A 26,652-nucleotide genomic window follows, 5' to 3' on the forward strand; every position below is an offset into this window, starting at 1 on the left:
GAGCCTCTCAGCTCCTCATCTATACGAAAAGGAGCATCTCAGCTCCTCTTCTATACGAAAAGGAGCCTCTCAGCTCTTCTTCTATACGAAAATGAGCCTTGCAGCTCCTCTTCTATACGAAAAGGAGCCTCTCTGCTCCTATTCTATACGAAAGGGAGCCTCTCAGCTCCTCTTCTATACGAAAATGAGCCTCTAAGCTCATCTTCTATACGAAAAGGACCCTCTCAGCTCCTCTTCGTATACGAGAAGGAGCCTCTCAGATCCTCTTCTATACGAAGAGGAGCCTGTCAGCTGCTTTTCTATACGAAGAGGAGCCTCTCAGCTCCTCTTCTATACGAAGAGGAGCCTCTCAGCTCCTCTTCTATACGAAAAGGAGCCTCTCTGCTGCCCTTCTATACGAAAAGGAGCCTCTAAGCTCATCTTCTATACGAAAAGGAGCCTCTCAGCTCCTCTTCCATACGAAAAGGAGCCTCTCAGCTCCACTTCCATACGAAAAGGAGCCTCTCAGGTCCTCTTCTATACGAAAAGGAGTCTTGCAGCTCATCTTCTATACGAAAAGGAGCCTCTCAGCTCCTCTTCCATACGAAAAGGAGCCTCTCAGCTCCACTTCCATACGAAAAGGAGCCTCTCAGCTCCTCTTCTATACGAAAAGGAGCCTATCAGTTCCTCTTCTATACGAAAAGGAGCCTCTCAGCTGCTCTTCTATGCGAAAAGGAGCCTCTCAGCTGCTCTTCTATACGAAAAGGAGCCTCTCAGCTGCTCTTCTATACGAAAAGGAGCCTCTCTGCTGCCCTTCTATACGAAAAGGAGCCTCTAAGCTCATCTTCTATACGAAAAGGAGCCTCTCAGCTCCTCTTCCGTACGCAAAGAAGCCTTTGACCTCCTCGTCTATACGAAAAGGATCCTTCGAATTCCTTTTCTATACGAAAATAAGCCTCTCGGCTCCTCTTCTATACGAAAAGGAGCTCTCCTTCTATAGAAAAAAGAGCCTCTAAGCTTCTCTTCGATACGACCAAAAGGACTCTAACATTTTTTTATCGTATATATTTTATTATTTTTCCAACATCCACCCTCGTCGCAAAGTACTTAAGCCAAAACTTTTACTTCCTGTAAAAATTTAACTTAAATGAAAAAATCTCTTTTATGTGTGTAACAATTCGTGTTCTATCATTAGTAAGAAGGAAGAAGAAGCATCAACTATAACAATGACAACAGTTGAAGGACATATATAAACAAAGAAAAAGAAAAAAAAAAGAATGTGCGGGTAACGTATGGTAAGACACACACATGGTCTATAGGTTTTGCAAAAGGCAACTTATGGTGATGACTTTAGTTTACAATCTCTTCCATAATTAAGACTCAAAAAGGAATCCTTAAGACTCGTATGCTTCCCTTGGTTTGTGGATGCCCTCTCGCTCTCTCTCACCATCGTCCCATGCCTGTATTAATGCCGGTACATAAAGTTTTGGTTAAAAATGTCCCACAACTAGACATTTAGACAGTCAGTCGGACATATTTGTGTCAAATATATTTTATTATTGCATGATGTTGCATGCATGCAAGCTAAATTTATACATGTGTATGTATTTGAGACTCAGAGGCAAATGAGTATTCACTTTGTACATATATGGCCAAGAAGGAATAACACACATCTGGCTAACATGACTGCTAGTAGTCTCAAATGTGCCCGGATCCTTGCAAATGAAGTTCCAAATCTTGGCGTAGACATTTTGATGGAAATGTTAAGATTTCCTTGGAAAGAATGGAATATTCATTTTTCTTTCTTTTTGCATTTCTTCCGGAAGGTTTTTTTTCTGTTGTGATTTGATTTACATATGAGGATTTAGCTTGTCTTCAAAAAACAGAAAAAGAAAGTCTTGTACATGCGAATAAAATGTTATCATATTTGCAGCCACCATTTGTAGTGTCACACAGTTTTACATCTTTGTCATCATCATGCTCAGTTCATGATGATGCTGTTGATGACGTTGATAGAAAGAAGAAACTAAGCCGAAGTTTGTGTGTGTTACTTTTAAGTCCTTGGCACTGGTTTCTGTGCGAATGAGTGAATTCAATTTTCTTAAGGATTCCCAAAAATGTTTGTCAATTTGTGGCTAAAACTTTACTACTGCTGGTGTTCTGTTGCCACTGCTGCTCCTGCTGTTGTTGCTGATGATTGCTGGCAGTTACTGTCTTGTCTTTTAACTGCCTGCAATGTGCCACATGCTTTTGTGGCATTTTCAATTAGTGTGCATATGAGTGTTATTGTTGTTGCTGTTCCTTTTATTGCCGGCAGCTTGACAAAGCCAGAGCAACAAAACGAAAAAAAATCATCGTTGCAAAAAAACTTGTTAAGAATCTAACGTTGTTCACACATAAGTGACACAGAACGAAAATGCCAAGGCAACATGTGTGAGTGTGTTAGTTTCTTTTTTTCAACTATTTCATATTTTGACTTTCTTCTTTCTTCGCCTGGCTTCCTGGTTTTGAGGCTTAAAACGAAATGTTGAAGTTACCAAAAAAATTATTAAATTTTTAATTAAACTTTTTAAGTGAAGAACAAATTGACTTGATAATTAATAGAAGAAATTTACGAGACAATTAGGGAGAGCGAAAAAAATGGCATACTTTTAGGCTATATATAGAAATTGAGCATAATTGTGGGCGACCATATTGCAGTAGGTCAAATCAAATAGCCTTTTTGCAAGGGTGCTCAGAGACCTTAAGCTCCTTCCTTATAAGAAAAGAAACCCTCCTTTATACGACGAAGAGAATCTGAGCTCCTCTTCTATACAAAGAAGAGGGTCTGAGGCTTTCTTCTACACAAAAAAGAGGCTCTGAGCACCTGTTCTATACAAAGAACAAGCTCTGAGTCTCTCTTCGATACAAAAAGAGGCTCTGAGCATCTTTTCTATACAAAGAAGAGGGTCTGAGGCTTTCTTCTATACAAAAAAGAGGCTCTGAGCATCTCTTCTATACAAAGAAGAAGCTCTGAGCCTCTCTTCTATACAAAGAAGAAGCTCTGAGCCTCTCTGGTATACAAAGAAGAAGCTCTGAGCACCTCTTCTATAGGAAGAGCAGCCTCTAAGTTCCTGCTCTATACGAAAGGGAGCATCCGAGCTCCTTTTCTATAAGAAAACGAGTCTTCTAAACGAAGAGGAGCCTCTCAGCTTCCCTTCTATACGAAAAGGGGCCCTCATCTCTTCTTCTATACGAAAAGGAGCCTCTCAGCTTCCCTTCCATACGAAAAGGAGCCTCTCAGCTCCTCTTCTATACGAAAAGGAGCCTCTCAGCTCCTCTTCTATACGAAAAGGAGCCTCCCAGCTCCTCTTCTATACGAAAAGGAGCCTCTCAGCTCCTCTTCTATACGAAAAGGAGCCTCTCAGCTCCTCTTCTATACGAAAAGGAGCCTCTCAGCTCCTCTTCTATACGAAAAGGAGCCTCTCAGCTCCTCTTCTATACGAAAAGGAGCCTCTCAGCTCCTCTTCTATACGAAAAGGAGCCTCTCAGCTCCTCTTCTATACGAAAAGGAGCCTCTCAGCTCCTCTTCTATACGAAAAGGATCCTCTCAGCTCCTCTTCTATACGAAAAGGAGCCTCTCAGCTCCTCTTCTATACGAAAAGGAGCCTCTCAGCTCCTCTTCTATACGAAAAGGAGCCTCTCAGCTCCTCTTCTATACGAAAAGGAGCCTCTCAGCTCCTCTTCTATACGAAAAGGAGCCTCTCAGCTCCTCTTCTATACGAAAAGGAGCCTCTCAGCTCCTCTTCTATACGAAAAGGAGCCTCTCAGCTCCTCTTCTATACGAAAAGGAGCCTCTCAGCTCCTCTTCTATACGAAAAGGAGCCTCTCAGCTTCCCTTCTATACGAAAAGAGCCCTCAGCTCTTCTTCTATACGAAAAGGAGGCTCTCAGCTCCTCTTCTATACGAAAAGAAGCCTCTCAGCTCCTCTTCTGTACGAAACGGAGCATCTCAGCTCCTCTTCTATACGGAAAGGAGCCTCTCAGCTCCTCTTCATTACTAAAAGGAGCCTCTCAGCTCCTCTTCATTACTAAAAGGAGCCTCGCAGCTCCTCTTCTATACGAAAAGGAGCCTCTCAGCTCCTCTTCTATACGAAAAGGAGCCTCTCAGCTGTTCTTCTATACGAAAAGGAACCTCTCAACTCCTCTTCTATACGAAAAGGAACCTCTCAACTCCTCTTCTATACGAAAAGGAGCCTCTCAGCTCCTCTTCTATACGAAAAGGAGCCTCTCAGCTCCTCTTCTATACGAAAAGGAGCCTCTCAGCACCTCTTCTATACGAAAAGGAGCCTCTCAGTTCCTCTTCTATTTACGAAAAGGAGCCTCTCAGCTCCTCTTCTATATACGAAAAGGAGCCTCTCAGCTCCTCTTCTATATACGAAAAGGAGCCTCTCAGCTCCTCTTCTATATACGAAAAGGAGCCTCTCAGCTCCTCTTCTATACGAAAAGGAGCCTCTCAGCTGCTCTTCTATACGAAAAGCAGCCTCTCAGCTCCTCTTCTATACGAAAAGTTGCCTCTCAGCTGCTCTTCTGTACGAAAAGAAGCCTCTTAGCTCCTCTTCTATACGAAAAGGAGCCTCTCAGCTGCTCTTCTACACGAAAGAGAGCCTCTCAGCTTCTCTTCTATAGGAAAAAGAGCCTCTCAGCTCCTCTCGTATACGAAAAGGAGCCCTCAGCTCCTCTTCTATATGAAAAGGAGCTTCTCAGCTCTTTTTCTATACGAAAAGAAGACTCTCAGCTCCTCTTTTATACGAAAAGGCTGCTAGACATCTTTTCTCTCCCTTCTTTATACGTAAACGAACCCAGAAGCTCTTAAGTGGAGCATGCATGTTCTCTCAAATACAAAAATGCGACTCTGAGCTCCTCTTCTCTAAAAAGGGGCCTGTGAGCTCCTCTTCCATACGAAAGGAAGCATATTATGCCATCTTTTTGTATAGTTTTATATTGCAACCATATATTGTGTGCATTTTAAATCAATTATTGTTTTAAAATCCTTGTCTTTTATTCCCTAAATTTCATTCACAATTCGGAGAGAAAAATTACCACAATCATGCACCAAGTCAGTTTTCGTGTCCATGGTAACATTGGTTAAAACCGAGTTTTCTGTACGCCTCGCTGGCCATAACGCCACAGCAGCAGAAGATATGGTCTCATGTGTCTATGTGTGCATGTCCTACATGTCATCAGCATTAAATGCATTTGAATTCAAATTCCATTTCAGTAAAAATCCTGTCCGACAATTATAACTGGCGATGAGATAGTCAGTTAAAATGGGAAACTGCATTGTTCACAACTCCCTACTCCCAGGCTACATGTTTTGGATAAAATGTTCACTTGTGGTTGATAGCAAGAAGAGGGAACAATCTGGCCCGCACAAATAATTGTTAGTTTTGCATTGTGCAGCTGTTGTGGTGCGTTGTATGCCTGTTCGTGTGTTATGTTATGTTTCATATGCTTGTGTTTATGTTTGAGTCATGTTATATTTGCTTTTAATTAGAATTTCTGGCCCTATCTAACTAACTGTTCCTAATCGCAAGAGGCGCATTGGGATTTATTCTGTTCCCAGCTTTGGAGTTAATGTAAAGTAATTACGTATTTGAAAATATTTAAAATCTAAACACAGTTTTATAAATTATAAGCCCATGGAAATACATAATGTTAACGAGTTAGCCGGTGTACTTACCACACAACACTTTTAAGGGTGGCTGGATTTGCCACATAATCACAGTAAAGTAGAACACTATCACCGGTATTCACTGTGGCATTAAGGGGATTCAGAGTTATGACGGGGGGATCTGAAAGCAAATAATAAAAAAAGAAAAGAAAACACATGCAGAGGGAAATTCAATCTTTGAAGTTTTAGTTCCTTTGCAAATTTGTCGTGTTTGCTACTTACAGAATACCTCCAAGCCCAATAAGGCCTGAAAAGGTTTTTCACCATTCATTTTGGTAACAATATTCTCAGCCTCACACCGGAATTCTTTGTCATTTTCAAAACGAGTGGCATTGAACAAAAGATCAGATTGGGTATAGAAGGTTCCATCAGTTTGTTCGATCTAGAAAGGGGCATTACAAGACATAGGGTCATTTAAAAAATCAAATAAAAAGTTGGAAAATCGGCAGTAGGGCTTGTCTGTGAAAAGTTTTAGTAAAACTTACCGCCTTGGTGCGAATTTCTGTTAAATCATTATCAGCTGGGTCTATGGTCTGGGTAGCATTCATCCATGTTAGATTTACTGGAGGACGGGCACCATAAACCTGTGCAAAGGAAACAAATAATAAAAATAGTAAATAAATTGTAGCATATTTTTGGGGAAATTAATTAAAGTAAAATAAAAACGTGTGGTATGGATTGCTAGAAGAACTTCCTGGAGATCAGGAAACGCATTTCTTAAAAATTGCTTTTCAAAGATTTAGTAAGATTTTTTCAGGACCACTCGACCAATAGTTGTGTATAACAAAAAATAATATACTTTTGGGACGCCTTCATAGTATAGCCGAGATCAGGTTTCGGCATACAGCAACAAAAATTTGAGAAAACACTGTCGTCATGGAATGAGTGCATAGTTTTTCAATGAGTTTAATTGTGGGAGTAGAGAGAAACTTTCTTTGTTTGCTCACGAGTAAAGGAGATGCTGATTGCTGCTCGAAATTAAAAATAGTGAAAATCAATGTGGAATTCCTACTGTCCATATGTACTTATTGACAACTTCTGAGGCTTATAAAGGTACCAGACAACGTTGGTTCTAAATGTTTCATCAATATATTTGGTTATAACAAGATATAAATTATGTTGGTATATCAAACATTCTGTAATTTTATTAAAGGTAGATGAGGACAGTAAGAATTACGGCGATTGTCATACCCTTCTTTGCCAAAAAAGGCATTGAAAAACAGGTTGATTCAAATTTATTGAATTTTTTTAATGGACCCTAAGTTGGATCGAATGTTCGTGGAAGACATATTACGAAGACGATTAATTACGGAATTTCTACTGTCTTTATCTACATATTGACGTTGTAGGAATCTTGTAAATACACAGACTTGAACTATATTTCACTTTTTTGCGCGAAACATATGGATATATAAAAATCCTAAATATATTGTCATATCAAACAGGCTGCAATATAATGATATATGAGGACAGTAGGAATTTCAGTTCTTTATTTTTTCTTGTGTAAAGTGGCTTTTGAAAACTAGGTGTTTAACATTTTTGCCGACTAAAGCCCATAAATTCGTATTGGATCGAAGGTTCATGGAAGACTTATTACGAAGACGATTAACTACGGAATTCCTACTATCCTTATCTACATATTGACGTTGTAGGAATCTTGTAAATACACACACTTGAACTATATTTCACTTTTTTGCGCGAAACATATGGATTTATAAAAATCCTAAATATATTGACATATCAAACAGGTTGCAATATAATGATATATGTGGACAGTAGGAATTTCAATAATTTATTTTTTCTTGTGTAAAGTGGCTTTGGAAAACTAGGTGTTTAATATTTTTGCCCACTAAAGCCCATAAATTCGTATTTTTTTCAAAGAATCGCCGTAACGACAAGCATACACTCAAGACTAATGGCGCAGAATAAAGAATGAAAGTTCATGGATGACAAATTGCATTTTTCTGATTATCATATATTCAGAAACATCGAAGGGACATGCAAGTCTTCTTTCATTTCAATGAGGCCATCACGGTTCATATTAGCTCAATAATATGAGTCCTATTTTTAATAGCCGAGTCTGAGAGTTATTTTACAACACCACTTACAGAGTTCTAAATGACTTCCTGACATCTAAAGAATATTAATTGAGAAATGCATCTAAATTTTCCCCCTTAAAAATGGATAACAAATTTGCCCTAAACAGTGAAAAAATTCTACACGGAATTCCTACTGTCCTTATCTACCTATTGGCGTCTTGATAGCTTATAAAGGCACACTCGACATTTCTTTTATCTTTTTACAGAAAAAATGTAGACATAAAAAGATCCAAATATATTGGTATATCAAGAACTCTGTAACATATTGGTAGACCGTTACAGTAGGAATCACGGTACTCACGGTACCTTCTTTTGGTTCACAACATCATTAATATTTTTCTTTTCTATGCCGTAAACCCTTACAGATTTTTAAGGAATCGATTCAATGAAAAAACATTCAAGTAAAATTAATGAGCCACCAGCTGGTGCAAACGTTTATAGAAGGTGAACGCATTTCTACTGTCCCTATCTACTTATTTTTATGACAATAGATTTTTATTAGACTTTGACTGAACTCCCCATATGTTTATTAAACAATTTGTTTACTGACAATTTCAAAATATATGTATGTGTGTATATGTATCACAAACAGTTTAAAATGAAATGGTAGATGTGGACAGTAGGAATTACTCTTCCTGATTGTTACTGTTTTTTTTTTCAATTTTTCGATTCCCTGAAGAAATTACATCGAAAAAAAGGAGACCAGAATATTATGTGAAGGGCAAAGGGACTGCTCATCATCTGGTAGTTATAATAACGTCACGGGTTTAAGGGATTTTAAGAGATATTGGTATTTCTGGATCACTTTTGGAAATGAAAAATAGTTTGTGGCTTATTCATAGCATAAAGATATCTTAATATAATGAACACGATAAATGGCTCGGCTTATTTTTTGGACTCCTTTTCAGAAGAAATTATTATGACAATTTTTTTTTGCTGAGAAATGGTATTTTGGATGGCAGTAGCTAAGAATTGTTTCCTTAAAAGAATCTGCCCATCTAACAACGCCTAAAAATAGTCTGTAAATATTCCCCTACACATTCGAAGTAAAAAATAATCATAGAAGACCAAAAATTGCCTACTTTGAAATACCGCCATCTATATTTTATTTTTAAGATTTGGTTAACATTTTGTGAGAACTACAGGAGTCTGCCGAAAGATACAGTTTCTTTGAAAGATTGAAATTTCCCACTTGAAAGGTTTTTAATTTGCTTTCTTGCAGGTGTTTTAGCAAGAAAGCAAATTAAAAACAAATTCTTTCTATTACGACGCCATCTATACCTCATTTCAACGTTTGGTATATGATAAAAGGTATATATTTTTTAGGACCTTGACCGAAAACATGTTAAATGTCTTCTATGTCACTTCGTAAAGCCTATAGTAAAAACGCCTTCAGAAGTTTTTATATAGACATCAATAAAGGCGTGGGTACATAAGCCGCTCGGCTTTCTTGCTTAATTCATTTCTGGTAAAAGACCAAAGGCGAAGTTCCACCTAATTGAAATGTGTTTCTGACATTTCTTTATTCCTTAGCCAGAAATGAATTAAGCAAGAAAGCCTAGCGGCTTATGTGCCCAGGCCTTAAGGCCTTTATAACCAAAAGCTTAAATATGTCCATTTATACCTTATTTGTATGATTTGGTAATCGAAAGCTTCGAAGGTCTACATATAAATATAATCTCCTTTAAATATTTAAATTTCCATAATTGAAATGTCGAAACAAATTCTTTATATTAACGAACGCCATCTATACGTCGTTTGTGAGCATTGGAATAAGATGAACAGGTTGTTTTCTATGCATACTTTTAAGGCGCTCCTAATACCAGAAAATATTAAAAAATGATTAAATTTTAGAATCAGTCCGACCTTGGTAAGGCTTGTATACATATAAGACCTTCTGAAGGTTTTCTATAGATCATCTGGAGCTCCTCAACAACAATTCTTAAGTTCTTTTAAGGCAAAAAGTTTTCTGAAAGACTTATATACACATTCATAGGGTCATCTATAATAAGGGTCCTCTATAATAATTCTCAATAACAATTCTTAAGTTCTTCTAAGGCAAAAAGTTTTTTGAAAGGCTTATATACACATTTATAGGGTCCTCTATAGCCAAAGACATTTTTAAAGTGTTCTAAAGCCAAAAGGTTTTCTTAAGGCCTTTTATAGTCCTTCTAAGAGAGAATCCGGATACATTCTTTAATGTTATAGAAGTCGCCTATTGTTGATTCTGGCATGAAAGTGGGTATGGCGAATTAGCATACTTTTAGACTATCTACTAAAATCAAATTAAGGGTTTGTATATTATTATATGTGTGCCATTAACCCATCATTATTGTTTTAATGCCTTACAATCACGTTATAATATTTATTTTTTAATTCATAGAAAACAAAATATTTTTTTCTCTTGGTTTCCCTCCTAGGTTTTCATTAAACCTTAAAATTCCATCTGTGAATAATTGTCCATTATTTTCACAATAATGTCTACATAGAAATTCCTTAACCAAGGTAAATCTAAATTATTCACTCCCCCTACACATTCCCTTCCCTTGACTCCCACAAATTGCCATAATTTCTTTTGGCTTCTGGAATTGTGTCACATTTGATGAGTCTCTTGTATGGCATTTGCTCACTCAATGGCTAGCTAGCGGAGGTATTCTTCGTTGTTGTTTAAAAAAAATCACAAAATAATTGGCACTTAATTATTGTCAATTACATGTTAGCACGTACGACGATGACCAAATCATTGTCAACGCCGGTGACACTACAGCACCTTACAACTGCTAACTGCTGTTAACTACTGGTGGCCATCTAAGCTGACCTATATGACGATGATGTCATTATGGCCAATAAAGGTGAGCCAAGAGAAACAAAACAACTAGAAAAAAATACCAGCAGTTCTATTAACCGGAAACATGGTCAATCGGTAACTAAGTGGACAACTAAAGGATTCTCGATGTTAGGAAACTACACACAAAGACTCCCAGGTAAAGTTATTTAAAACCTTGTCAATACTTACACTACAGGTTAACACCACTTTACTGCCTTGCACGGTATATTTTTCTACACCGTTTATGTGGATGTTGGTGGGACGAACTGCAATTAGGAAAAAAAGAAAAAAAACACAAGGAAATTAGGTGAGAAAAATGGAGAAAAGCAATTTGTTATTTTGTTGTTAATTTGCTTAAATATATAATTGCATAATTGTAGTAAAAGTAATTGCATAAATTATTTTGTTGTCAGTTGATTCTTCTTTTTCTCCTTTCTCTTACCTTGTAAATCCAAACTAAAATGGGTTGACATAACATTATCAATGGCAGCCGATTCGGCACGACATTCAATTTTATGACCCAAATCTTCACGCGATAATTGTAGGGATAATTCCACTGTGACATTGTATAGGCCATCCTTTTCATCGTAATGGGGATCAACTGTGAGGAATAAATAAAAATTTAATTATTTTTGTTTATTTTTAATTTCTGTATTAAGGCTTTCAAAACTTTATGGTCCATAAAAAAAGTTTTGGAAAACATTTAATTGATACATGATTTTGGCATTAAATTCTCTTGACGCCATAAGATTTGAATGTGTAATCAAATGGATTGATTGCCGTTTTTTTTCTTTCCTTTCAAAGAATTTCATTGAGAATGAAATTGAAAATTAATTTTTAATTTCATTGCTCGCATAATAAAGAATAAACTTTATTAGGCACATTGAATTATAAATTATTTTAAATGTTCTCTAATTTGTTGGGGTTGATAATCAATTTCAACCCTTCATCTTTTACATATTACTTTTAAAGCTCGCAAAAATTCTAAATGTTTGATTGCAATTTTTAAGGTTATGTTCGCTTCTTGGAATAATAAGAATTAAAACAAACAATGGAAACAAATTCCCTTATAATACACGACGCCATCTATACCTCATTATTGAACATTGGTATAAGACATGCATATAGTTATCGATGCATACTTTTAGGGCGTCCATAATTGCAGAAAATATAAAAAAACTAATAAATACTGGGATAAACTGAACTTTTTAGACCTTTTTATGCGAATGGCCTTCTATGGAACTTCTTAAGGTCTTCTAAAGCAAAAATGTCTTCTCAAGGACTTCTTCTATAAACAATATCTTCTATATCGATAATTCGGTACACTCTAGTCATTCATTTAAAGTCACAAAAAAGATTCCTACTGTACTTATCTATTCAACTCAATAAATAGAATGGACACTCTATAAAAATAAAAATAAATGTATAGAGTTCAATCTGTTGTATACGGTATTCTTATTGTCCTCACCTAATTATAATCGTAACTACCAACACATCTTGTTATATATTTTTAAGAAATGTAGATAGAGACAGTAGGAATTATTGTACTTTCTTTCTTTCCTTGAGAAACGAACTTTTGGAATTATTTAATTTTTTTTTGGTGCAATCATATTTTGAATTTGATTTCCCAATCGCCAAAATCAATTTCCTAAATTCGTTGTGGATTACTAAATCTGTTTTTATAAAGCATCAACTAGGAATACGGAATTCCTACTGTCCTTATCTACTTATTATTACTAATAATTATAATTAGAGATGGATTGTTAAATATTTCTTTTATTTATTTCCCGAAAAAAAACAGCGTGATGATATCTAAATATTATAAACAATGTTTAGTAATAAGTAAATGAGGACAGTAGGAATAACTCATTTTCTGTTTTGATTAAATGGATGAAATAAGTGTATCTTCTCTGAGCGAAAAATGGTTTTCTCAATTAATAGATCCAAAGTCTTTTTTAATCTCAGTAGTAAAAATTTGCTGTGGATTTCTAAATCTGTTTCCTTAAAGCATCAACGAGGAATACGAAATTCCTACTGTCATCAGCTACTTATTATTAATAAGGTGGATTGATACAGATTCTTTTTATTTATTTCTCAAATTAAAAACAGCTTGAGGCTAAATATCATGCCTAAATCTCATAATGATAAGTAGATGGGGACGGAAGGAATTACAATTTTTTTGTCTACAAATAAATCAAATAATTTAATCACACGCGTAGAATTAGATTAGATCTAAAGACTTTTTAAATGTCAGTAGTAAACATTTGCTGCGGATTACTAAATTTGTTTTTTAAGCATCAACGCGGAATACGAGATTCCTACTGTCCTCATCTAGTTATTATTATTAATAAAGACTTTTAAGATGGATTGGTACAGATTTCTTTTATTTATTTTAAATTAAAGACATCACCCAGTAAACCATGATATTTAAATACATATAATAAAATATATTTATATTTTTAATTATAAATATATGGGGACTGTAGGAATGACCCATTTTCTCTCTTGTTTATATTAATAAAAATCTCTACTCTGATTTAAAAAATCAAATAGGTTTCCTAATTTGTCCATATAATCACAAAAGCACATATAGAATTACTAGTTCCAAAGACTTCTTATATGTTCAAAAGATAGTTAACGGAATTCCTACTGTCCTCATATACCTATTGTAGCCTTACAAGAAGTTTTTACTTATGTTTGCAAAATATATGTAAGATCAATATGTTGTCAAACAGCCTATAATAAGAAGGTAGATGAAGACAGTAGGGAACAATAACAAAATTTAATTATAAGTAGATAAGGACAGTAGGAATGAATTATATTCTGTCTTGTTTAAATGTATAAAATAAGTGTATTTTCTCTGAGTGAAAAAATCAAATAGGTTACTCAATTTGTCTATATTAACACAACAACACATATAGAAGAATCGGGTGCCACCGTGGTGCAATGGTATGCACGCCCGCCTTGCACGCAGAAGGTCGGGCGTTCGATTCCCCGGCCAAGCAACATCAAACATTTTTCAATGGTGGCAAAATACCCCTCAGTAATATTGGCGACATTTCCTGAGTATTTCAGCCTTGAAAAACTTCTCCACAAGTGGTGTCTTAAGACACGCCGTTCGGACTCGGCGATAAACAGTAGGTCCCATATCATTGAGCTAAATATGAATCGGGGTGCACTCATTGATATGAGAGATGTCTCCCCTTGTCCCGTATGGGATGTTGTGGAACAATGTTTTTTTTACATATAGAATTATTTTTCCAAAGATTTTTTAAATGTTCCAGAGTCCACTTACGGAATTCCTACTGTCCTCATATACACATTGTTGTCTTATGAAGTCTACGAGGTCCTTACAAGTAGTTTCTACGTATGTTTACAAAATATATGCATGTAGGATCAATATATTGTCATGTCAACCAACCTATAATAAAAAGGTAGATGGAGACAGTAGGAATTACGTTTTTTATTTGTTTTTCTTTTTAAACGTGGCTTTTAAAAATAGTTTTCTGGGACCAAACTATCTACACTAGAAGATTTTTATGGAACTTTTTATTAAGGATGATGAAATTGTAAAGAATTTTTTGATGTCGATTTTTTTCTAAATTTTATGGCCATTAGATCATTTAAAAAGGTAGATGGATACAGTAGGAATTACGTTTTTTTTATTCTTTTCTTTTTAAACGTGGCTTTTAAAAATAGTTTTCTGGGACCAAACTATCTACACTAGAAGATTTTTATAAACATTTTTATTAAGGATGATAACATTTTAAAAAAAACTTTTTTGACGTCGATTTTTTTCTAAATTTTATGGCCATTAGATCATGTATCGTTATTTTTGTGAAAAACACAAATTCTTCCAAATAAAATGTGTTTACATACCTGTCGACAAACGTTTATTCCCCCGATACCAGCCAACCTGGGGCAGGGGTGTGGTATTCAAAACAACACATGTTAAATTCAGCATTTGACGTTCCTGCATGGGTCCAATGACGCTGCCATTTGTGATGCGATCACCTTTTTCATCCCAAATAATCATCTCCGTGGGTGGTACTGTTGTATTTCAATGATGGTGTTGATGCAAAGATGTACAAAATTTGTTCACACACACACACGTATAGAGACACATTTGTTCAATTGATGGTCCATTTGGTGTGTGTTCGTTTGTTTTGAAATGTGTGTTTTGACGCATTTATGATAAAGGTGAAGTGTCAAAATGTGTTTTTTTGGGGGGGAAGTGGTAGTTTTTGGTAGTTGTTGATAATGTGTGTGTGTATTTTGTGTTGATTAGAGGTGGTAGTTTGTTGTTGCAGTATTTTCGGTTTTTTTTGTTTTTTTGGTTATAATAAAAAATTGAAAATATAATTTATTAATTTTTGTCTTCAATTGAAATATGGCTTAAACTAAAATCTAAAGCTAAATTCTAATTTCATAAAAAAATAAATTGAAATGAAAATAAAAATAGAACACAAGAAAATGTATGCATTTCTTAATGATGGCTTAAATATTCTTAGTAATGATTTTTTTAAACCAAAAATGTTAAAAGATGTGATTTTCCATTGTGATTAATGAAAACCAAAAAATGAAAAAATAATTTACCCAGGTTTTCTACGGTATTTTGGTGGATTTTTTAAATGTTGTTTCATTAACATTTTCATATGATTGCCAAGTTATTATTAGTTGTTGTTAAGTTTTTTGATTTTTGATAGAGGTGGTGATAAAACGAATTTGTTGTTGTTTTTATTTTTTTTTTTGGTTATTTTTACGTTCCAAAACACAATTCATTTGTTCATTCATTCAATTTAAAAATATATAGTTTTTGCACATATATTTTATCAATATCAATAAAGTAAGAGAGCGAGAGAGGTAAGTAAACAAGTGGTGATAATGTTAATGGTGGTGGTGATAAGTGTATTATGGGTAAGTAGTAATAATGTATGTGTGTGGTTTTTAGTTGTTACAATGTTTTTTATTTTTGTTTTCAATTGTTTATTACAATAACAATAATGTTCGTTTCAAATTGGATTTTTTGTTTTATTTTTTTTTTTTGAGTTTAAAATTAGTTGCATAAATCCATGATGATGCGTTGTTGTGGCGAGCGTTTAACACAAACGAGCGAGCGAAATATCGAGCGTTATTTTGATGTCGGATTTCAATGTTTTTTTTCGATTTTTTTTTTGTTTTAATAGAAAGGTATTTATCGTTATTTTGTTGTTGGTTTTTTTAATTGTTGAAATGTAGGGAAAAGAGGGGGAATTGTATTAAGAAAACAATCAGTTAAAATGTTTTGAAAATGAGTTTTTCAAAAAATGTAAACATTTGTTTATTAAAAATTTTGTTTTTCATTATGAGTGAATTAGTAAAAGAACGAGAAGAAAAAGGCCAGGGAAAATTAGTAAAATTTTGTTTTGTCACAAAAAAACAGGGGAGTAACTTTTTTTTAGTTGTGGCAGGCAAAGAACAAATGTAACAAAAAAGAATTTTGAAAAAGCTTTTTAGATAAATTTTAAGGGCAGACCATTTTTAATGGAATTTTTGCAGAAATAATAAAATAAAATTTTTTGTAAAAAGGCACTAATTAAAAAAATATTAAGGAATTTGTCTCTCTAACTTATTTAGAAACTTACGGAGAAATAATACAAAATACTCCAAAATGTGGCTTAAACCACCAAAAAAGGCATACTTAAATAAAATTATAGGTTGCGTATAAGTGTTGTTGTAACGTATACGCTACCAACCTCTAGAATATATTTCAGAAAATTAATGAAACGTTTTGTCAAGACGTATACATCAAAGTAACAAAATTTATTTTAAGGAAATTTTACAATATTTTTTTGGCTAGAATGCCAATTTAGCTTTGGTCATGGTTTTGTACCTACAAAGCCTTCAAGACAATATGGTAATAATATCGGGAGGATTCGATGAATGTATATAGATTGATTTTAAATTGTTTGGTTTGGTCTATCAGTCTATTTTATGGTAAAGAATATCAGATGGACTTTGAGACTAATTTAAATATATGTGAAGAGGTCGCATAATTTACGTCACTACGTATACGTTGATGTACCACGATTTAAAGGCAGTGCTTTATTGGTTTAAGAAGAACTAAAAAGGGTTTTTATCTAAAGAAGACCGCAATAGGTCTTTCCTCAAGATGTCTGTGGCTTAAAAAGACTTAAAAATCTCTCACGAGGTCTTCTCTCTAATGGGAATCACATGAAACGTAATGAAACGATAATGGGGCGTATGACTTCTGACATGAAGTATACGTGGGGTAAGGATTGTAGATACACTGATAGAAATTTGGCGTTTTAACGAAAATTTGTTATTCTTTTATTCTGTTTCGTCAAAAGTAAAGGGAATTCTAGCACAGTCTTTAAAAAAGTTTTTATCATTCAACCTAATTCTTTATTTAGTGCCTTTTTACCTTTATAAGCATTTGAAATAAAAATAATAAAAAGTTAAGGAGCAGACAATTGTAACAAGTTTCATTTGACCGATTCGAGGAATTTATAATTGGGTTTTTTTATGCAACATGCAAAAACGGATTTTATTTCAAATATTTGTATGTACAATATAACAGGGCAGGGAATAGTGGGAGCCAGACAGAGAAAGAAAGGTGTAACAGAATGCAGAATATATATCTTTTTTAAATATTAAATAGTTTCGTTAAGAAAAGTGGACTCTGTGGTGTTTGATGGCATGCAGTTTTGTTTGATGAGAGAAGGATCTTTTAATGTTGTTGTTTGAGTTTCTTAGGATAATACAATGTCACTTTAACACTGACACACTGACTGCAGACAATGAAATTATGAATGACAGATATATGTATTTTCATAAACAAGCATTTCACAAACAAGCTAACAGGCACAGTACACATAACATACATACATCTATTTGTTGAATACAATTCTAACCTAATTTGGAACTTACCTAAAACTCTTAAATCCACACGATGACCATTGAAATTATCACAAGTTTCAATTGGTATAAAATATGTTGTATCACAAAGGTAAATGTCCTGGTCGGCAATTTGTAAATTTCTAATAATTAATCTAAATGGATTTTGTTCAACGGAAACTCTGAAAAGGAAAAACGAAAAGAAGATTAACAACAAATTAATGAAATTAATTGGGAAAATATTTTAAATTTTAATGAAAAATAATTTTTCGAAAGTAATATGAATGGACGTATGATTGTTATTAATATGATTGTTATTAATTGTCGATACCCGCCCAGTAGGAATTTAGGTGACTGCAATATCCTGAACGTAATTGAGCCAAAACTACTCTGGTTTGTCGTGGCAGCTGACGCTCTTCAGCTGCGATAGATGGGGGATGTGCTCCGATGACTGCATTCACACGATAATTGCTTATGGTCTTAGCAACTGTGTCCTTGTGAATGCTGTTCAAACCTGCCTGATATGCCTGTTGATCTAGAGGTTCTCTCCTATATTGTTGGACCATCATCTCTAGAGCATGAATATCCTTCTTGATATGCTTGGGTGTATCGGTGGCCAGCAGATGGTGATTGTGATGGCTCTCACGGTAACACCCGAGCAAGTGCTGCAACGATACCATCTCATTATGTTGCCGTACTGAAAGAATATTTGCCTCCTCATGTAGATGGTCCACTGTAGATTTGAGGATGCACCCTGTTGCTGTTCTCAGGGCGGCGTTCTGAAAAATTTGAATCTTATCCCACTGCGTGTCACATAAATTCGGGGACCAAACTGGCGCCGCATAGCTTACCACAGACCGACCTATCGCTTTATACGTTGTCAACAAGGTCTCTTTATCTGCACCCCAAGTGCTGCCGGCTAGGGACTTGAGGACCTTGTTCCTACATTTCAGTTTATTGCAGATAGCCGTGGCATGCGCGGACGACGTGAAAGTGGTGTCGAATGCGACCCCTAGAATTTTGGGGCAATTTGTGGTCGGAATTCTGTTACCATCGACCCGGATATTCAACTCTCTTCTATACTGCGCCGTCCATGTGGTGAACAGAGTGGCCGTCGATTTAGTGGCGGATATCTGCATATTCCTCGCGTGGAAAAAGGTGGTAAGATCGGTTAAATAGGAGTTCAGTCTCTCACAAATGTCATCAGGGTAGGTACCTGACGCCAGGATTGTACAATCATCCGCATACGTTACGATCTCAATGCCGTCTGGAGGGGGCGGAATACAGGAAAGGTAGAGGTTAAACAGTTCCGGAGATATCACCCCTCTTCGGGGAACTCCCTGTTTCACTCTACGGGGCTTGGATTTCTTGTTCCTAAATTCCATATACGACTGGCGACCACACATATAGTTGATTATACAACGTTTCAGACTTGGCCGAAGGGTTGTCTGCTCGATGTCCTCGAACAGCGTTGAGTGCTTGACAGTATCAAAGGCTTTTGATAAGTCAAGCGCCAGTATCACTGTTCTATCACACGGCCACCCCTGGTTGAGTCCTCGAAAAGTATGTGTGGAGATGGCGTGCAGCGCTGTTGTCGTGCTGTGCTGCTTACGGAATCCATGCTGATGATCGGCAACTTGATAGCTATTTCTAATGCTGGGGAGGACTAAGGCCTCAAGGGTCTTCGCTACAGGTGACAAAAGCGAAATCGGCCTGTATGATTCACCATTGCTGGCATCCTTGCCTGGTTTCAGTAGCGGGACCACCCTGCCCATTTTCCAGACTTCGGGAACAATAAGGGTGGCTGGCGACAGGTTGAGAACTTTAGTGAGATACTCCACTCCCGGCTCATCCAGCTGTTTCAACATTACCATGGAAATTCCGTCAGGGCCCAACGCTTTGGATGATTTAGCGTTCCTGATGGCATTCGCAACATTATCCATTGAAAACTGTGGTGGTTCATCCTCGGCAGGAAGAGATCTAATGCGACGTAACTCTCTTCTCTTCGCCCTGTCACTCTCGGGGTGCTCGACAAACAGTCGATTGAAGTAACTTGCACATCTCTTTGGGTCAGTCAACGTAACGTCGCCAAACGTGACTGAGGTCCTGTCATCCCTCCTTCCGGGATTCGAGAGTGACTTAACCGTTGTCCACAATTTGCTTATACCGGCTCCAATGTTGTAACTCTTCAGATGATTTAACCAATTGTTCCGCTTATGCTCGCCGACCAGCCTGTTAACTTCCAGTGTCAGCTCCCTGACTCTGGGGCCTTCGGGGTTGGTTCGACGAAGCTCATCACGCTCATTTGCTAATCCCGTCGCCTCTGCTGCGAAATTTGGTCTTACTTCGGGTATTCTACCATCAGGTATATGGCGAGCGGCTGCAGCATTGATGATGTCTCGGAACGTCCTTTCCGCTACCCGAACATCAGAAGGATTGGGCAATTCTCTGAAGCGGTGATTGGTGAACTCTCTGAAACTCGGCCAATCAGCTTTCCCATGATTGACGAATGTGCGCCGTTCAGAGGTGATGAAATCGGGTGGTCTGCTAATGGAGACAATTATGGGGAGATGGTCTGATCCAAGGGAAATGACTGGTTGCCAGGTGACGTCATTTGTTAGACCAGGTGACACGATGGTTATGTCTGGCGAACTGTGACACGCTCCTCTAATTCTGGTAGGGACGTCCTCATTGACCGAGCAAAACGTAGAGCTAACAATCTGCTCAGCCAGCGCTATACCTCTCTGGTCGTTTCCGAGGTCCGAATGCCACACCGCATGATGTGCATTAAAGTCCCCCAGGAACAGACGATTATGACCTTCCAAAAGCGGGCTAATGTCAGGCTTATAATCTGAGATACAGCTATTTCTCGGCGGGATGTTTACGTTCAGCAACTCTATCTAGGCAGTTCCACACCTGACTGCTACCCCCAAACAATCCATGTACGGGTCATTAGAGGCAGGCTCAAGCGAAATAGGTCTGTATTGGACAGACTGGTGCAAAAGGAAAGCTAATCCCCCACCTCCACATCTGGTGCGATCCTTCCTTAGCACTTTGTCGCCATCACAACGTACTGAGCTGTGATCGTTCAGCATGGTTTCCTGCACCGCCGCGACCTTGATCTTATTCCGATTCATAAAGTCCACTGTTTCATCGGTCTTACCTCGGAGCCCATTGCAATTAGATTGCAAAAAGGATGCATTTTCTGGGATTGGAACAACAACGGCTTCTGGGGAGTTTCGTAATCCGACGACGAAGGAGTTTCGTAATCTGACGAGGACGACTCACTGGGGGCTGTGTTCGCGCAGCATGCAGCAACATAGTCCCTATCATAGTCCCCCGCGTGGGCAATTCCAGAGCAACCCCTTAAATGCACCCACTCCTGACATCTATTGCATCTCACCGAAAATTGGATATGGGTGAAGATGCGGATGTGACAAACCGAGCACAAATAAATTGGCCCTGGGTTTTCCTCCGTCCCGACTCGGACCAAAAGAATTCGGAGCAGGCATTCCGGGATATGCTGCTCCCAACACAGGAAAACGAAACAAATACGAACACATGTACACTGAGGTGACAGCCGCTGGCCGGAACGCTGATATTATGTGGTCCCGGTACAGAGAACCCGCTGCCGTGGGATTGTATAAGTGAATAAGGGTGAGAGGTGAAGTGTGTCTCAGAACATACCCGATTAATTTTAATTAATTTCTCGTTAGAGTCGAGCTTAATGATCAATGATGCAAGTGAAAAAGGAAAGCCGAATATTCGTACCCACACAACCACCACTATGTGACATGTTTCGCCTTTGGTAGGGGCTCTTCAGGCATATCGGCTGTGGAGCGGCTTCGCTATCATATAACTTTTCCTCTTTCAAATGCATTTTGATTTTCACAACGCTGAATATTTATTCAATAACTGTATGGCTTTCATGACAAACGCTTAGCGTAGCCTTTAAAAGTTATGAGCTTGGCTCTGGACATTAACACGCCGTGACAACACTTTTCTCATGTGTTTTTCGATTCTACTGATTTTAGTTTTATTTAAAAAAAATTTCATGGCAAATTCTAGTACATTCTTCTATAAAATACTGTATCAAATCTAAAATTTATGGCCTCGTCTAAAAAGAGATTCCATCCTCATACCTTATTTAATTTATTAAAATGTAAATATTTCAAATTTAATATTTTTGAATAGCATCACACACTCACCTATCTTCATATCCATCTGCCACGCTAGTGACATTACTATCATCCAATAGCATGGCTGCTATCCGATTGTCACCCTTAAACCAATTCAGTGAATGTAATTCACCACATTTTTCTTTGTTCACCGGACATGGGACATATACGGTTTGGCCCTGCTTTTCACGTATAATATCATCTGAAAATACAAAAAAGAGGAAAGATGCAAAAAATTAATTTCATATTCCAGACAGAAATACATATTGCTATCAAAATACTAAAAAATATCCTTACAAAAAAGGACAATCAAGCACATGTTTATTTTATATTTGCAATAACAGGTTTTTCCGCCAATTTTTTCCAACGTGGAAAATTTCCATAGTTCTTAGATTTTGCACACAAAAATGTGTATGTGTGTATGCTATTATTTATTGTTGTCGTGTGATATCCTTAACGGAAAGGATGTTAACCCTTAACAGGAAATGTTCATTCATATTTTTATCTCTGGAGCAGAAGGTCGCCATACCTTTACGAAAAAGCAAAACATGGCTTTTCTGCTTCATTATAAATGTATCTTTGCGTTGTTGTATTTTTTTTTATTTATTTAGAGACACAAAACCACCGGGGGAAGACTAGGAAACCCAAGAAATATGGAAAGTTAAGAACTCAGGCAACAAAAAAGCCAAACAAATAAGATTTGAATGCCATGCTTGTTGTTATAATACACAACAAAAGTGATTTGCATATTTTGTTCAAGAGAAAGAGACAGAGAGAGATTTTGTTTATTTGCTTGTGTTCATATCCTCCTTGTGCGTGTGTATGTTCTTATGCTAAATTTAAACAGGGATAATATTTTGATATGTATGCATAATAATCTTGAAATGTATTCATTTTGCCATGGTTGTCTTTTCCGTGTGTCTATTTTTTTTTGCTTTGTCTTTAAGGTAGAGAGCCAGCATAAAGTCATAATAAATATTGGTTACTTGGACGACTACAAATCTCCTTTTTTAAATTGATATTTAAGAGGATATTAGGTTTTGAAAAATGACTTTTTATTTCCATTTCCCTTTCTCATGTTATTTGAGATTTTTATTTTGTTCTCAAGAAAGTCAAGACTCTTCCATGAAATATTCATGAAACTTATGATGTAAACAAAAGATTTGTAAGTTAATTTGAAGAGCATATTTTTTGTTTTTTGAATTGGGCTAATGGGAAAATTGAATGGAACTATGCAATATGAATAAAGAAAAAGAAAAAAAAAAATGAAAATAATATAGGAATGTAAATTTCGATTAAGCCTTTGGGGCGTATGATTTGTGCCGTGAAGTATTCTAAGGTGGGGGTCCATGTTTGAATTGAATCGAATTTATTTCTTAAATGGTTGTCATACACATATTCGCCTTTTTTGTCTATGAAAGAAACAATTTTTCTGTTCCAAATTTGCAAGAATGTCCTATTGTCGATATCTTTATAATTCATTTTATAAATTTTCAAAGTTTTTTGCTGGGATTTCTTAGAAAGGTATACCCAATATATTTTTTTTAGAAATAAGTTAGGGAAAAAATAAATGGATCTAAAAAACCATGAAAATAATATTATAAATTAAATTATCGCCTTAATTTGGGGCGTATGACTTTTGGCGTGAGGTATACGCAGTTAGAGTTACTTTAAATATAGTCGACTTTAATTGGTTTTGTGTGTGAATTAATCTCAAATAATTATCATAATCTTATAATTTGAACCGAGATGCTTGGAAGACAATGTGCGTTGTCCTGGGTTGTGTATTTTTTTTTAATTTATGATTAGACATAAAAACAAATCCCCCTATATTGATGTCCAGATTTCACCAAGCAGCTGGAACTTATTTTTGGACATGGTCTCATCACAGGAAAAAATAATATTGAGTATAAAACAAATAGCCATAAAAACATTGTCTCATAAAAATAAAGTTACAGAAATTAGTATTTCTAATGATGATGTTTACGTTTGTGATGGTCTGCTTCCTTATCTATCTTTATCTTTCTTTCTCTCTCTCACACACTATAAATGCCTCATAATAAAAATAAAAATAAATACCATTTTATAACCTAGTCATAATAAAATTATTAGTTATATATTTCACTGTTATGATTTTCTCTATTGCCGGCCGGCCAGACGGTCGCTGAAATGTATGTAAGTCAGTGAAATTTGCCATTACACGATATAGGCTGGCAAACAATTTTGTAGAACATCATAAGCCTCTTGTGAGTAAAGAAAACCCATGGAACTGAGGCAACAGTTTTTGATGATTTCATTAAAATAATTAAATTACCTACCCCTTCCCATACGACTTCTACTACTAAGTTGACACTTGATGTCAAAGCAGCCAAACTAAATGAGACATTAAGGTACAACAACCCAACCCTTGCTTCTTCCTCTTCCCTGTGCCCCTTTCTACTGTGGAGGTTATTATGGGTATAGCAAATAAAATAAAAATTCATAATATTCTACAAGCTGTTGCATGTCATTGTATTCCATTAGGCCTCACAATTACAGACATCTTGTCAGGCCTAGCCTAGCATCCGTTGTAATAGTTATTATAGGCTAACATTTGCTTTTATCTTATGGGCCATGGTGGGCAGGCAAATTTAATAATATCCAAAAAGTGTTATAATTAATTATGTTTATAAATGTTAATAAAAAGTAAGAAGGGGCAATGCCATATGTCCTCACACTCACCATCTATCTTAAATGGAACATTTCAAGTTTAAGGTTCGTTGTTTAATTACTTTTAATCAAATTCATCTTGTGCTTTCTTAAATGAAAAGGAAAAGTGAAGGAAATTTAAGGGGAAACTGTAAACCACGTCTTGTAATTTGACAAGGCTGCGGCAAAGGGTTAAGTTTAATCACACTTGTGGAGTTTTATTGGCATCTGGTTTCTTAAATATTAAGGAAAAAGGAGATCTTTTAATAAAACTACCTTCATAAAAGGTGTTATTTTATTGGCAAACCCTTTGCCCTTTTTACGTATGACCTTTCTTCTTATAGTATTAATAATAATAGCTCATACGCTGTGGTGTTCTTGGAAGAAATTTGAATTTATATAAGTCATACAACCCCTGGTATCCAGTATTGAAGAAAGGACACCTGGAAAAGAAATTAACTTTATAAAATTTGCCTGCCTGCTAAATGTATGCACTGGCCTTGTAATATTATACTAATAATAGCTCATATGCGGTGGTGTTTTTAGAAGAATTTAAATAAATCATATGAGTGGGGTTACAAAATATTAAAACTTAATTATAGAATAGAATCTTATTTTAATGATATTCCTTTATAGACATATATTTAGAGCGACCTATAGACGCGGTGCCCTTGAAACAACTTTAAATGAAAGGAGCCGACCGGGCTAAATCGACTGAAAAATATTTGAAATCGATTTCATCCAAACCTACTTGAGGTCTAACAAAAATATTACAATGAGAATGAGAAGAAGAATTATAATAATTATTAATTTATAATAATAACACGACCTGTGGTACCAACAACTTAACTTAAAATATTTATATTTTTCTTTAAAAAAATAAAGCATTTTCTTAAAGATATTTTTCAGTACAAAATTCTTTCGTCTCCAAAAGACAAACTTTATCTTTCGCATTTCAGTTATATCACCTTTATTTGCTGTCAGCTAAACCACAAGAATTTCTCTATTATTTTTCTTTATTTTCATCCCCTGTTTGTATTTCCTGGGTTTCCTCAAGAATTTGGTGTGTCTGCGTGTGTGTGTAATGCCATCAATATCCAATATTTAACTTGTCTTTTTATGTTCATTTTATTTTATTTCTGTTTTTTTTTGCTTGTGCTCTTCACCACAAATTCTATTAGACATGTGAAATATTCAATTTTTCAATGTTAAAACCCCGAATGGAAATCCATAAAAAAGAGGTATTTTAAAATAATAAAATAAGAATGATGAATATTGACAAACTGTTTTAAGAAAATGGCTTGTAAAAATGACATTTCAAGTATCAATGGTAGTCAAATGAACAAATGAAATGGTGGGGTGGCTAATGCAATGAGACAGACATTGACTTCAAGGCAATTTTGAAAAAATATTTTATTTGCATTTTATGTCAGAAATTATTTGAATTATAAAATTTCAAACTTTGTGAAAACACCCTTTTCTGCTATCGCTTTTACAAGCAAACAAACACTTAGGTGTAAATGTAAACACCAATGTAAGAGAAGGAGAGTTAAGGGTATCCTCTTCTATCTACTTTTCTGTTACAATTCAATTTTCTTTGCCATTTCTTCTTTACACTCCTCCCTTTGGTATCCATTCCTTCCATCCTTTTCATCCATCCATCAGTCTATAAAAACTCTCTTCCACTGAATTGATTGTGTGATGGTCTTGTGGTTTCGTGATGTTTTCTTTTCATACGACCATATTGAAGTCAGTGGTTTTTGGTTGAATTCTATATAGAAAAATTGCCAGAGTTTTTTTTTTTGGTTTGGTTTGGTTTGCTAGACCCAATACCCTGTCTGGCTGGCTGGTATTAAGTATACAGAGTTGAAGAAAAATTGGTTTGTTACATTCATGAGCAAATGAAGCTGTTTCCGGTTAGATGATGGTAATGCCTCAATGTGTGTTTGTGTGAATATGGGGATTGTCGAAGCATCATTATCGATATTATTGGCCATTGGCTAAAGAACATGAGGTTTTCATTTTTGCGGTTAAATAAATGAGGTTTTCCTCCAATGTAGACATTGTACAGTAAAAAAAAGTAGACGAAAAAGAAATCCAATTCCAACTTATACAGAGAAAGAGTTAGATTTAAACAAAGCTGTTATACGCCCAACAACATTATCACAATGACTAATGACCTCTAGTTTAGTTAACATTTCAATTTCGTAGTCGTGGCCTAAAAGTAGGCAAGACAAATAGATTTAGTTATACTTTGTGGAGAGAGAAAAAA

At 35.8% G+C, this 26,652-nt stretch overlaps 1 protein-coding gene across 30 annotated transcripts in view; it reads right to left on the reverse strand.

Moving 5' to 3' along the window:
* The window catches only part of nrm (neuromusculin), an 898,245-nt gene that overhangs the window by 128,900 nt on the left and 742,693 nt on the right, over positions 1–26,652 (reverse strand). For all 30 annotated transcript variants that reach the window (XM_073984409.1, XM_073984411.1, XM_073984407.1 and 27 more), the window contains 8 exons: positions 21,723–21,894; positions 17,548–17,696; positions 14,497–14,667; positions 11,060–11,218; positions 10,807–10,883; positions 6,177–6,275; positions 5,914–6,073; positions 5,701–5,812 (listed from right to left, as the gene is read on the reverse strand). In XM_073984409.1, coding sequence (XP_073840510.1) covers positions 5,701–5,812; positions 5,914–6,073; positions 6,177–6,275; positions 10,807–10,883; positions 11,060–11,218; positions 14,497–14,667; positions 17,548–17,696; positions 21,723–21,894 — 1,099 coding nt within the window. The remainder of the gene's footprint in view (positions 1–5,700; positions 5,813–5,913; positions 6,074–6,176; positions 6,276–10,806; positions 10,884–11,059; positions 11,219–14,496; positions 14,668–17,547; positions 17,697–21,722; positions 21,895–26,652) is intronic.

This window comes from Musca autumnalis, unplaced genomic scaffold (assembly GCF_047663935.1).
Source record: "Musca autumnalis isolate F117 unplaced genomic scaffold, ASM4766393v1 scaffold_4, whole genome shotgun sequence".
Taxonomy (NCBI): domain Eukaryota; kingdom Metazoa; phylum Arthropoda; class Insecta; order Diptera; family Muscidae; genus Musca; species Musca autumnalis.